This window comes from Saimiri boliviensis, chromosome X (assembly GCF_048565385.1).
Source record: "Saimiri boliviensis isolate mSaiBol1 chromosome X, mSaiBol1.pri, whole genome shotgun sequence".
Classification (NCBI taxonomy): domain Eukaryota; kingdom Metazoa; phylum Chordata; class Mammalia; order Primates; family Cebidae; genus Saimiri; species Saimiri boliviensis.
Genome location: NC_133470.1, coordinates 40,716,619 through 40,731,508, shown reverse-complemented (window position 1 = coordinate 40,731,508; position 14,890 = coordinate 40,716,619). Strand labels below are relative to the sequence as shown.

Sequence of the window (14,890 nt, the reverse complement as noted above, 5' to 3'; positions counted from 1 at the left end):
TTTTAAATTGTCACTAAGATACAGCGTTAGGTAAGATGCACAGATTGTAACTGTATGACTGATACATTTTGATACGTGTGTGCACCTGTGCAACCCACAACACAGTGAAAATACAGACCACTTTTGTCACCATAAAGAGTTCGTTTGTGCCCTCTTTTAGTGAATTCTCCCCACCCTAGAGGCTATTACTGTTTTGATGTCTATCCCCATAGATACATGTTGGCTGTTCTGGAAGTACATATAAATGGACTCATATGGTGTGATATTCTTTTGTGTCTGGCTTCTTTCACTCAGCATAAGGTTCATGAGAGGCACTCACGTTGTTGTGTGTATCAGTAGTTCCTGGTGGGATTTTTTTTTTTTTTTTGATTTAATAAAGTTTTATTTTTCCAAATGTACAGTTGTTTGGACCTATTCATGCGTCTTTACCAGCAGCTGGAGCATCTCCACCCTTGGTATTTCTGGTGTAAATTACTTGAGCTCTGTGCTTTGAAACCAGTTTGATAAGTCCTTTGCTAAGGAGCTCCTGAAGGGCTGCCCTGGTAAGGGAGCCTCGAATCTTCAGTCTCTCAGAGACCACAGCTGGAGTTATAAGTTTATAGTTGGGAACTTCCTTACAGAGTTTGTCATAGGTAGCTTTGTCAAACAAGACTAAGTTATTGAGCTTGTCCCGAACTTTGCCTTTGGACCACTTCTTCTTTTTGGCCTTGCCCCCGGATTTGTTCACTGGGTCTTTGTCTTTCTTGGCCGACTTTCCGGCGTCTTTCTTCTTTTTGTCGTCCTTGGGCGGCATCGCGAAGCTCGGAGAGCAGCGGCGAACACTACAACCGCGCTAAGATGTCGGACAAAAAAAGCCCTGGTGGGATATTTTAATCCCCATGTCACCTGTGAGAAGTGGAGGAGTGGAGAAATTGGCTAACTTGTCTTGGTCATAGGAAAAGAGTCCAGGTCAGTCTGCCTCAAAAACCATCTCAAACTCCCCTTTAGGTTGCATTCCACCAAATATTTTAGATTGTATTTTTCTAAATGAATCTCCTCTATTGTCCTCTGCATTTGGAGAGGCTCCTTAATTCTTACTGCTGGCTGCTCTGCCATGGCTTTTGATCATGAGTTTCTGTTTTTACCTGGATTGCGGGTTCCAGTGTTGAATGGGACCTTCAAAGGTGATTTCATCCAGACCTCGTTGGGAGGAAGTGTCCTGAGATGGCTACTACCTGAGTAGGGCCTAGAACAGAGTGAAGGGGGGGGTCCCCTCTCCTGTGGTTCCCTCAGAGGTGAAAAGCTCCCCCTTGGGATGACGTTAGGGAATGTGATGGGGTTAATTTTATGTGTCAACCTGCATGGATTGAGGTGCTCAAATATTTGACTAAACATTATTTCTGGGTGTGTCTGTGAGGGTGTTTCTTTTGAGTTGGTAAACCGTCAAGCAGACTACCCTCTCCACTGTGGCTTCATCACCCAATCTACTGAAGGTCCAAACGGAACAAAAAGGTGGAGGAAGGGAGAATCTGTTCTCTCTCTGCCTGAGTGCTTGAGTTGAAACTGGATTTCTTGTGCTCTTGAGTTTTACACCATTGATACTCCTGGTTTTTAGGCCTTTGAACTCACACTAGAATTATACCATGGGCTTTCCTGGGTCTCCAGCTTGCATCCCGTAGATCATGGGACTTCTCGGCTTCCATAATTGCACAAGCCAATTCCCTATAATCTCCCCCCCCCATATATATATGCACACATACACACACACACACACACACACACACACACACACACACTATACACACATACAGTACACACACACACACACACACACTATTGGTTCTGTTTCTGTGAAGAACCTTGACTCAGACGAGGACATTTGAATGTCCTGTTAGTTATGCCCCTTTTCACCAATATTTCCTGCAAGGAGAAGGCCTATATCTGCCAGAGGAGAACCAAAATTCCTACACCCTGTCTCTTATAGACTTCACAGACTGATCAAATGGGAAAAGAATGTGAAATGATTTGTAAACTGTAAAGTGCTCTATAAAACTAAGCTGTTGTTGCAGTTCCTCACGCTTGGGTTCTGGGTTGCTTCAAAGTGAAACTTAAAAAGTGAAAGCCAAAAGGATAAACTTCCAGTCTCCCATCTGGAAAGAAGGATTTGACTATGATGCTGTTGCTATGTGATTTCTTTTTTCACTCTTGGGGCTTTCTTCTATGAACAGAAATACATTCTTTTTCATTGCTTTTATCTCCTCGAAGACTTTTCCCCCAAGATACCCTAGCCAACTAGTTTGTTTCAGTTTTTCTTTGAACATTTAAAACGGAAAAGATAGATAGGTAGAATAATTAAAATAATTATTAAAGAATTAGTTATAGAAAAGAATTGCTATCAAACCTAATTCCAGGGAGAGAAAAGAATAATAATAATAACCTGGAACTTGGGTTGGGTAGAAGAAAATTTTCCTGACAGAGCTAATTATTTAACTAGAATGGATTTATATTAGGAGCATGCTTGGCAAATTTTTTAAATTTGCAATAGTTGATCATCTCCAGTAAGATCAAATTTGTAATTTCCTTAGAGATAATTATTAAATTATTCCTATTTTCCTTTTTGCCTATTGCAAAACTCCTCATTTCTTTCACTTTCCTTCATAGATTTTTTTTTTTTTTAGTTAGACTGTTCAATCATCCCTATAACTTTTCATGTGGCTTTTCTGAAATTTTACATGGTAGAATTCAGAAAGAGATACTTTACAGCAAAAGGATTATTTCAGACCCTGTGTACAATATTTCCGCTTATATGATCTCTCTTGGACCTTGATTCAATGACAGAGCTACTCAGCTAACATGCTTAGAAGTTAAGTCTGCAGGTGTCTTAGTCATATAAGGCCATGGCTGTGTTGGGATTTATTGTGTTGCGTTTATTTTACTGCACTGAATCCCGGCAATTATCTCTGTTAATCGCCTTCCTCTTAATTTTTGGCTTTTCTCCCAGTTTTATTAGGGGATTTTGATAGTGTAGTCCCCTGCTGCCATGGTAGCTTCTTCCCTGGCTTCCTCCATGCCCAGAATGCCATTATGTGTAATCATAGTAAGCAGACTTATTGTTTGTCTCCCTAGGTCACCAGAAAGCCTAATATCAAATGTATCCCAAACTGACCTTCGGGGCATTGTTCAAGTGTGAGGGTTCACACTACCTTGCCAATGGTGGTGGAGCATAACTGTTAGGAGCACTGTGTCTATTTGTTGAGCTTTGGGCAGGGGAGGGGGTGGCTCTGGATGGGCAATTTAGATAAAGATGCTCTATAAATGTCATGCCCTTGTGCCATTTCTAAAATGTCATGAGCAGACAAATATAAAGGCTTGCATGGACAGACCTAGGGTTTGAAGGCAGGTTCTGCCACTTACTAGCTGAAGGACTTAGGGCAAGTCACTTAGCTTCTCTGAGCCTCAGTTTCCTCATCAACAAAAATGGAGATAATAATGGAAACTTCACAGAGTTGTCAGGATTAACGGAGTTTGTAAAGTGCTTGGCATATTCAAGAGACCACTGTCTGGTGACCACTCCATTCATAATGCATCTCTGGGTATGAGCTTTAAGCCTGTTCCCTTTCCAAAAGTTGTGTGGCTTGGAGTACATGGATTTCTCCAGTGTACTAATGAATTTGTGCTTTCAAACCAAATCAAGAGTTCCTTAAAGTCAAGAGTGATCACACACATTGGCTATGCAGTGATTTAAGATTGGAAATTCTGCTCAGTTAATTTCTTACGAAGTTATGAAGTTTCCCTTCCTGTACCATTTTCTTCTCAGATCTTAACAGATTATTTTGCTCCAATTTTATTTCTGAATTTTTCACAACACATAAATTACACAGTAGTTTCCCACCCCAACCCCCCTTATTTGCAGGGGATACATTTCAAGACCTTCAGTGGATGCCTGAAACCGCAAAGAATACGGAACTCTATATGTACTTTTTTTTTTTTAATTTTGAGACAGAGTCTTGCCCTGTTGCCCAGGTTGGAGTGCAATGGCATGACCTCAGCTCACTGCAACCTCAACCTCCTGGGTTCAAACAATTTTCCTGCCTCAGTTTCTCAAATAGCTGGGATTACAGGAGCCCACCACCATGCTCAGCTAACTTTTATATTTTTAGTAGAGACGGGGTTTCACCATGTTGGCCAGGCTGATCTAGAACTCCTCAGCCTCCAAAAGTGCTGGGATTACAGGCATGAGCCACCATGTCTGACCAATTTTTTAAAAATATATATATTTTATTGCACTTTAGGTTTTGGAGTACATGGCAAGAATGTGCAGGATTGTTTCATAGGCCAATTTTTTTTAAAAATCTAATAACTGAGATGGCTACTAGGTAACTAACAAGTAGGTAGCATAGACAGCATGGACCCACTGGACAAAGGGAGAATTCATGTCCCAGGCAGGATGGAGCCGGAACGCCATGAGATTTCATGTTGCTATTCATAATGGTTCATAATTTAAAACTTATGAATTGTTTATTTCTGGAATTTTCTATTTAATATTTTTGGACTGCTATTGACCATGGGTAACTGAAACCACAGAAAGCAAAATCATGGATAAAAAACTTTATATGATCGTATAAAGTTCTGTCATTTCTCAGGCAATCCCTTTTCAGTTTTGTTATGTAAGATTTAGACAGGCATTTTTATGATTTTCCCACACAGTCTTTTCCGTCCAGACCTCCTTCTGAGTAGTGGGCCAGTCATTTTCCTATACGTGCTGCACTGAGGTAACAGGTCTGGCCCAGTTTCATGTAACCAGAGCTTCTGCGATGAGCTTGCCCTCAATATCACAACACATTGCTGTCGCCTCTACATTTCGGGCATGACCTGTCCTTGTTTTCAGTTCAGTGGTTACTCATTCATGGGTAGCTTAATCTACTTTAGGTCTTAATAAAGATGTTAAATAAGGACTTATCTGACAGTAAAACTTCCTGTCCTCACCCCCACCACAGCTGACTAAGTTAGAAAGCCCTAGAATGAAGAAAAAAAATGGTTTGTGTTATCAGAACAAACCATCCCCTTTCAGTGAATTATAGAAACGGTGGATCCAGTGAATGTGGAACATGTCACACGTTTAGTCTTTAATGATCAGTTTGTTCCAGAGCCCAAGAGAATGTTTGTATTCAACAAACTAAATTTGGTTTGAATCCGGACTTGGAGGTTGTCCCAATGGATTTAAGCAGCTTGAAAAGTGGTGGACAAAAGGGATGTTGGGATAATGAAGGGTCCTGCTTAAGCTCATCCTTCCGTGGCTCTCTAATTTGTGAAAGAGACATCTAACAGAGCCACCAAGGGACACCTTCAGATGAGTCTTTATTTACCATCTCTATTAATGACCTAGAATATCAGCTTGCAAAAGGAAATTAATAGATCTAGACATTGATCATCAATGGCTGGTAACATCATAGAGAGGCAACAAGATACTATGTACTTCTGATAGAAGAACACACCCACCACTTATGAACAAAGTGAAAATCCAAACTGGACCAAACCTCTAGATTCTGCTACCAATTTACAGGAACTAGAAAGAGAACATGTTAAATGGTACCATGGAGGTACAATCAACAAAATCCAGACTGTAGGGAATCTATAGGATAAATAATCCTATTTCTTTACAAATTGAAAGAAAAAATAGAGATAGAGGAGGCATCTACAAAATTAAAGAAATTCAAGAGGCAAATTATTCCATTAAAATGTATTAACTTTATTTAGATACTAGTTCAAACAACAAATCGCTTAAAAAAGATTTATGATGTAAGTGGAAATTTGAGCACTGACTGGGTATTTGATAATCTTAAAAAATTATTAAACTTTAAGGTATGATAATAGTATTGAGCTTCTTTTTTTTTTAAAAAAGAGTCTTTATCATTTGAAGATGCATACTGAAATATTTACAGATGCGATGATCTGAGGTCTGTGATTTGCTGCAAAATAATATGGAAGAGAGAGAAGATACTGAGGGTATAGATGAAAGAAGATTGGCAATTGTTAAAGTTGGCTAAACTTTCATGATACAAAAGTTTCCACTTAGGAAACTTTTGTATCTGTTTAAAGTTTTCTGTAATATAAAAAAAAAAAAGGTAAATCAAAGCCTTGTGAAATCCTAAATCTCAAGCGAGAAAGCAAAATCAAGAAATATATGTATGATGGAAGTATGCAGTAGTCTGATAGGCACTGTAAATTATGTTCAATGTTCTATATAAGCTTAGATAAAGTGGCGGATTAATTCATTATAGAAAGAATCTCAAAAAGACTTGAAGGATCTTGCTCAAGGTTCTGAAACTGATAGTAGAGTCTGACTCTGAACCCAAGTCTTTCTGCTTTAAGATTTGCACTTTAACCCTCAAGCTATACATCTTCTGTGCTCAGGTGTAGGAGAGGCAAAGGATTGGGAAAAAAAAAAAAAAAAAAAAAAAGACCACCCAAAACACCTTATTTATTAGCTGGTGTTTTTGTGCCGGGCAGTTTATATATTCATAATCTTATTTTAATCCTAACTTTAAACCTAGCTCAATGCCTTGAGGTAGGCATTATTGTGTCTAGCGAAGGCTCTTGATCTTTCACAAGGTGAAACTGAGGCTGAGAAAAAGAAAATAACTTGCTCAGAGTCACATAGCCAGAAAGTAAAGAATCCAGAAAGTAAGCTACTGGGATATTTGCCCGACTCATGGTGATATCAGAACAACCTGATATCCGAGGCAAACTAATGCAGGAAGAGAAAACCAAATACTTCATGTTCTCACTTACAAGGAGACGCTAAACAACAAGAACACATGAACACAAAGAATGGAACAACACTCGGGCCTACGTCGGGGTGGAGGGTGGGAGGAGGGAGAGGATCAGAAAAACTACCCATCAGGTACTATGCTTATTACCTGGTTGATGAGATAATCTGTACACTAAACCCCCTGTAACATGCAGTTTACCCATATAACAAACCTGCACATGTACCCCTGAACCTAAAATAAAAGAAAAAAAAAATCCTGAAGCTACTCTCAGGACAATAGAAAAAATATGCATAAGTAGTACATAATAATTAGTGTGATCACCTCACGATTGACGTTTGTGTGGATGTGCTGCCTTTAAAGGGTGGAGGAGGGCGATAGCTTCATTTCTTCAACAAACTAGGGATCTCCAAACTTTTGTTTTAACATAGTCCTTGCAGCAAACGCTTTTAGTGTTCCATACCACATTCCTTGCGGCAGATACTTTCCACACACATTGACTTATCCCAGTGTCAGCTGCTTCTGCCTGTTTTCAGGAACTTAACCCACACAGGGCACACCAGAAGTGTGAGTGTGCTGGGGAGAGGGGGCAGAGTTAACACTTCTGGGAGCAACCTCCACGAATCAGGTCTCCACAAAGACCAATGCCCCAGATTTCCATCTTTTGAAAGAACGTTTCCGAGGCACATCTGGTAGTTCTTCAGCTGGTCCCGAGTAGGACTAAGCCTCAGTTACCCACAGAGGGAACCAGCTCAGCAATGCATTGACTTGTCCTTCTTTCCTTTCTCATACTCCTTGTTTCTTCACTCTTCTTTCTAGGATTACCGTCAAGATGAGATCCCTGCATCCAAGTTCTTGCCTCAGCTCTGCTTCTGGTAAAAGTTGACCCTCTCTCAATTACAAAAAATCCTGAGCTCACTCCTAATGTATGCATATTTATTTGTTTATAAATTATACTCATGGCTGGGCACGGTTGCTCACGCCTGTAATCCCAGCACTTTGGGAGGCTGAGGTGGGTGGATCACTTGCGGTCAGGAGTTTAAGACCATTCTGGCCAACATGGTGAAACCCTGACTCTACTAAAAATACAAAAATTAACCAGGCATGGTGGCAGACACTTGTAGTCCTAGCTACTCGGGAGGCTGAGGCAGGAGAATTGCGTGAACCCAGGAGGCGGAGATTGCAGTGAGCTGAGATTGCACCACTGCACTCCAGCCTGGGCAACAGAGCAAGATTCTGTCTCAAAAAAAATTATCCTCATGATTACTTCATTATATATACTATAAAACATACACTAAGAAATTCTGAAAGAGTGAAATAGACATAAAATGAGCAATGATTTTTTTCTTAAGATTTTTATTTAGTTTGTTATGGTGTACAAAATAGGGCAGCATAATTATATTCAATACTTATAAAACTCACGAAAGATACATATGCATTTACTGAGGATGCATACTCTAAATATTTTACTTATAGAATGCACATAAAAGCATTGAGCAATCACTTTCTTAGACTGTCTGTGGTCATTCAGTTTTTTAAAAATAGACTTTATTAGGTTCACAGCAAAATTAAGTGGGAAGTACAGAGAGTTCCCACAAATCACTTGCCCCACATACAGACAGCCTCCCCGCTATCGATATCTTATACCACACTGGTACATTTGTTAACAATCAATGAACCTACATCGACACATCATCATCATCCCACATCCACAGTTTACATTAGGGTTCATTCTTGGTGTTGCACATTCTATGGATCTTGACAAATGTATAATGACAGGTATCCACAATTACTGTTTCACACAGAATAGTTTTATTGCCCTAAAAATTCCCTGTGCTCTACCTGTTTGTCCCTCCTTCTGTCCTAACCCAAGGAAATCGCTGATCATTTTACTCTCTCCATAGTTTAGCCTTTTCAAAGTGTCACATAGTTGGAATCATATAGTATGTAGCTTTTTCATATTGGCTTCTTTCACTTAGTAATATACATTAAAGGTTTTTCTATGGCTTTTCATAGCTAGATAGCTCATTTCTTTTTAGCAATAAATAATATTTCATTGTCTGGAGGTACCACACTTTTTATCCATTCACCCCACTGAAGGGCACCCTCGTTGCTTCCAAGTTTCGGCAATTATGAATGAAGCTGCTATAAACATTTGTAGGCAGACGTAAGTGTGTATTCACATAAGTTTTCAACTCATTTGGGTAGATGCCAAGGAGTCCAACTGCTGGATCATGTGTTAAGGGTCTTTTTAGTTTTGTGAGAAATTGTCAGACCACCTTCTAAAGTAGCTATATTATTTTACATTCTCACAACAGTGAATGAGAGCTTCTGTTGCTCCAGCCTCACCAGCATTTAGTCTTGTGGTCCGTATTTTGGATTTTTGCCATTCTAATGTGTGTGCAGTGGTATCTCGTTGTCCTTTTAATCTGCAATTTCCTAGTGACATTATAATGTTGAGCATCTTTTTGTATGCTCATTTGCCATCTGTATATCTTCGGTGAGGTGGCTGGTTCTTTTGCCCATTTTTAAGTCAGGTTGTTCATTTTCTTATTGTTGAGTTTTAAGTGTTCTTCTTATAGTTTGGATAACGGTTCTTTATCAGATATGTCTTTTGAAAACATTTTCTCCTAGTTGATGACTTGTCTTCTCATTTTCTTGACATGTCTTTTTAAAAATTAAAAAATTTTTAATGAAGTTCATCGTATCACTTATTTCTTTCATGGATTGTGCCTTTGGTATTGTTACCTAAAAAGTCATTGCCAAATCCATGATCAAATAAATTTTCTCCTGTGTTGTCTTCTGAGAGCTTTATAGTTTTACACCTTACACTTTGGTATATGATCAATTTTGAGTTAATATGTGCAAAGGGTATCATGTCTGCATCTATCTTCATCTTTGTTGCATGTGAATGTTCAGTTCTTCTAGCACTGTTTGTTGAGAAGACTGTCTTTCCTCCCTTTTATTGCCTTTGCTCCTTTGTCAAAGATCAGTTGACTGTATTTGTGTGGTGGTATTTCTGGGCTCTCTATTCTGTTCTATTGATCGATTTGTCTATTCTTTTGAGAATATTACACTGTCTTGATTACTGTAGCTTTATAGTAAGTCTTGAAGTCGGGTAGTGTCAGTCCTCCAACTTTTTTCTTCTTTTTCAACATGGGATTGACTATTCCGAGTCATTTGCCTCTCCATATAAATGTTAGAATCACTTTGTCAATATATATAAAATTATATGCTGGGTTTTTGATTGGGTTTATATTAAATCTATAGATCAAGTGGAGAAGAACTGACATCTTGACAATATTAAATATTTCTACCTGTGAACATTAAACCTCCCTCCATTTGTTTAGTTCTTTTTTGATTTCTTTCATCAGAGTTTTATGGTTTTCCTCAAATAAATTTTGTACGTGTTTGTTAGACTTATACTCAAGTATTTCATTTTTTGAGGTGTTAATGTGAATAGTATTGTGTTTTTAATTTCGTATTTTACTCGTTCACTGTTGATATATAGAAAAGAGATTGATTTTGTATATTAACCTTATGTCCTTAAGCCTTGCTAAAATAGCTTAGTGTCAGGAGGTTTTTGGTGTCAATTCTTTCAGATTTTCTACATAAACAGACATGTCATCTGCAAATAAAGACAATTTTATTTCTTCCTTCCAAATCTGTATTTTTTTTTTTTTTACTTTATTTCTTGTGTTATTACATTAGCTAGGACTTCCTGTATGACATTGAAAAGTAGTGATGAGGGGAGATGTCCTTGCTTTGTTCCTGGTCTTAGTAAGGAAACTTAGTTTCTCACCACTAAATATGGTGTTAGCTGTAGGTTTTCTGTAGATGTTCTTTATCAATTTGAGGAAGTTTCCATGTATTCCTAGTTTCCTGAGAGCTTCTAATAATGAGTGGGTGTTAGATTTTGTCAAATGCTTTTTCTGCCTCTACTGTTATAGTTATGTGATTTTTCCTCTTTAGCTTGTGGATATGAATGACATTAATTCATTTTTGAATGTTGCATGCCTAGAATAAATCTTATTTCATAAAAATATTTTTTATTCTTATTCAAGGGTCAAAACCCTTTTTCATCTTATTTTTTAATTTTTTAAGTGAGAGCAACGTGATTAAATGTGCTTTGTACTTTTGGAAAATCCGAGTTTAATACTTTGTGAAAGTGTAGTTTGAATGTCTGGTTTCAGTTTCCGTTTATTTTGATAAAACATGGTTTTAATGGCTTGACATGGTTGGACAAGGCATTGATAAAGATATGTAGCTTAGATTATTGGCTGCATTGAGTAATCATAATACTCTCTTTTTTTTTTGAGCCACATATCAATTGCATTAGTTAGGATTCTTCAAAGAAAGAACCATTAGGATATACACATGTGTAGATATAGATCTACGTCTCATATTGGTTTTACACACATGTATACATATATTTATTTATGAGAAATTAGTTCATGCAATTATGGGGGTTGGGAAGTCCCGTGATCTGCTGTTTGCAAGCTGGAGACCCAGGAAAACCATTGGTGTAATTCCAGTCCAAGTCTGAGAACCTGAGAACCAGAGGAGTGAATGGTTCTTGGATCCCAATCCAAGAACAGGAGAGACCAATGTCCCAGTTCAACCAGGCAAGCAGAAAGGGGTCAGTCCTCTTTTCCTTTCCCAGTTTTTTGTTCTATTTAGGCCCTCAATGAATTGTTGGATGCCTGTCCACTTTGGGGAAGGCAGTCTACTTAGTCTACCAATTCAAATGCTAATCTCACCCAGGAATATACTCAGGCACTTCCATAAATAATGTTTAATACAAGCATTCTGCAGCTCAGTCAAGTTGACACATAAAAATAGCCACGACATCAATGACGCAAAGATTTTTGTTGAAATTAGGCTAGCGAATTTCCATCTTTTAATGTCAAACTCTTCTAACAAGACAAATAGAATATGTAGCATTTTGAAGATAATTTCATTTGGAAGATATTTAAATAGGATTGAAGATTTCATGTCTATGTTTTCTTTATAAATGTGCAGATATGAAAGTTTTGTTTTATAGTCTCACAATTTTTATTACTTCAGTCAAGAAAGGCAGTAATTACATTGTGAAATTTCACTTTCTTTCTGTTTATTGTACTTTAGATTCTGGATGTGCAGATCATGCAAGATTGTTGCATAGGTACATTCACGGCAAGGTGGTTTGTTGCCACCATCCCCCCATCATCCATACCTGACATTTCTCCCCACGTTACCCCTCTCCCACCCTCCCTCCCACTATCCCTCCCATAATCCCCTACAGTGGACCCCAATGTGTGATGCTCCCCTCTTTGTGTCCAATTGCTCTCATTGTTCAACACCCATCTATGAGTGGGAACATGCGGTATTTGATTTTCTGCTTTTGTGTCAGTTTGCTGAGAATGATGGTTTCCAGGTTCATCCATGTCCCTACAAAGGACACAAACTCATCATTTCTTATGGCTGCATAGTATTCCATGGTGTATATGTGCCACATTTTCTTTGTCCAGTCTATCATCAATGGGCATTTGGGTTGGTTCCAGGTCTTTGCTATTGTGAACAGTGCCACGATGAACATGCATGTGCATGTCTTTATAATAGAATGATTTATAATCCTTTGGGTATATACCCAGTAATGGGATTGCTGGGTCAAATGGAATTTCTGTTTCTAGGTCCTTGAGGAATCGCCACACTGTCTTCCATGATTGCTCTAATTTACACTCCCACCAACAGTGTAAAAGTGTTCCTATTTCTCCACATCCTCTCCAGCATCTGTTGTCTCCAGATTTTTTAACGATTGCCATTCTAACTGGTGTGAGATGGTATCTCAATGTGGTTTTGATTTGCATTTCTCTAATGACCAGTGATGATGAGCATTTTTTCATGTTTGTTGGCTTCATATATGTCTTCTTTTGAAAAGTGTCTGTTCACATCCTTTGCCCACTTTTGGATGGGTTTGTTTGTTTTTTTCTTGTAAATCTGTTTTAGTTCTTTGTAGATTCTGGATATGAGCCCTTTGTCAGATGGGTAGATTGCAAAAATTTTTTCCCATTCTGTTGGTTGCCGGTTCACTCTAAAGATTGTTTGTTTTGTTGCACAGAGGCTCTGAAGTTTAATTAGATCCCATTTATCTATTTTGGCTTTCGTTGTCATTGCTTTTGGTGTTTTAGTCATGAAGTCCTTGCCTATGCCTATGTTCTGAATGTTTTTGCCTAGGGTTTTTTCTAGGGTTTTTATGGTGTTAGGTCCTATGTTTAAGTCTTAGTGCATCTGGAGTTAATTTTAGTGTAAGGTGTCAGGAAGGGGTCCAGTTTCTGCTTTCTGCACATTGCTAGCCAATTTTCCCAACACTATTTATTAAACAGGAGATCCTTCCCCCATTGCTTGTTTTTGTCAGATTTGTCAATGATTAGATGGTTGTAGATGTGTGGTGTGGCTCTGAAGGCCTCTGTTCTGTTCCATTGGTCTATGTCTCTGTTATGATATCAGTGCCATGCTGTTTTGATTACTGTAGCCTTGTAGTATAGTTTGAAGTCTGGCAGTGTGATGCGGCCAGCTTTGTTCTTTTTGGTTAGGATTGTCTTGGCTATGCAGGCTCTTTTTTGGTTCCATATGAAGTTTAAAGTGTTTTTTTCCAGTTCTGTGAAGAAGATCATTGGTAATTTGATGGGGATAGTGGTGAAATTTCACTTTCTAAAGGAGGTACATTAATTTATAATTGTCTGTATTGATTTCAGAACTCAATTACTTCACTCTGCACACACATTTCTTCATCCATAAACAAAATACATAGAACAACATATTCTGGACATAATACATTCTCTAAAATCAGTTAATCAGTTTATAATCAATGACTATTTTAAATTAAAATCTCTTAACTATCAATCATTTATCTATACAATGCAATGTTGCCCAGGCTGGGGTGCAATGGTGCAATCTCTGCCAACTGCAGCCTCTGCCTCTCGGGTTCAAGCAATTCTCCTGCCTCAGCCTCCTGAGTAGCTGGGATTACAAGCATGTGCCATGATGCCTGGCTAATTTTTGTATTTTTAGTAGTGATGGGGCTTCATCATGTTGGCCAGGCTGGTCCCCAACTCCTGACCTCAGGTGATCCACCCACCTTGGCCTCTCAAAGTGCTGGGATTACAGGTGTAAGCCACTGCACCTGGCTACATTTTTCTGTTTTTTAAAAAAATTCAACTTTTATTTTAGATTCACAGGTTGCATGTGTAGGTTTGCCATATGGGTATACTGTGTGATGCTGAGGTTTGGGACACAAATGATCCCTTATCCAAGTAGTGAACATCGTATCCAACATGGAGTTTTCAGCCCTTGCCACCCCCTCCTTTCTCCCTGCTCTAGTAGTCCCCAGTGTCTATTATTTCCATCTTTATGTCCACATGTACTCAACGTTTAGCTCCCACTTATAAGTGAGAAAATGTGATATTTGGTTTCCTGTTCCTGTGTTAATTCGCTTAGTATGATGGCCTCCAGCTGCACCCATGTTGCTACAAAAGACATGATTTCATTCTTTGTTATGGCTACAAAATATTCCATGGTGTATATGTACCACATTTTCTTTGTCCAATTCACCATTGATGGTATGAAAGTCTTTATACACACTCTTCTGCAATGAAAATAACACAATGAAGGAAACTTTCAAACATCTATGAGCTTTTCATGGCATAGATTTCTTTCAAAAAGTAGTTAATTTCTCACTCATTTAAAACAGGTCAACTTTTTATTTTATTTGTGTGCTTTTACAAAAACTTTCTGCTAAATGCAAATGTTAAGATCACTTGTCATCTCAGAAAAGGTCAGCACATTTGAAATCCTTATTTAATGTAAAAGAAAAATGCAAGAGTCATCTTTAAGTGTCAGCTAGTGGAAGCCTCCCTGGGGCATCTCACAGTCTTCCTCTGAGATTTGTTTGGTTCCCTCTCTAGAGTGCAGGTCTCCTCTATTTCCAGAAGCTACAAAACGTGGCCCCTTCTGGGTTCCTGTGCTCTCTGTCCTCCAGGGCAACTGCCTTAAGACACTCCCTCTCTTTTCTTGTAGCCGCAATGTCATGCCACATAATCAACTTGAGCTCTCCTACTGCCAGCTTTCTCTTAGGTGAGGAAGCCCAGAGTCTGATTACC

General features: G+C 38.6%; 1 protein-coding gene across 1 annotated transcript; it reads right to left on the bottom strand.

Moving 5' to 3' along the window:
- Positions 1–351: 351 nt before the first annotated feature.
- On the bottom strand, positions 352–847 carry LOC101029196 (small ribosomal subunit protein eS25). Its single transcript, XM_010350135.3, has one exon. It carries the CDS (start codon positions 791–793, stop codon positions 416–418), a length of 378 nt encoding a protein of 125 aa, XP_010348437.2. The 5' UTR covers positions 794–847; the 3' UTR covers positions 352–415.
- Between the last annotated feature and the right edge of the window lie 14,043 nt (positions 848–14,890).

Coding starts and splice junctions, on each gene's coding strand:
- LOC101029196 (XM_010350135.3), bottom strand. CDS start 793: ATGCCGCCCAAGGACGACAAAAAGAAGAAAGACGCCGGAAAGTCGGCC.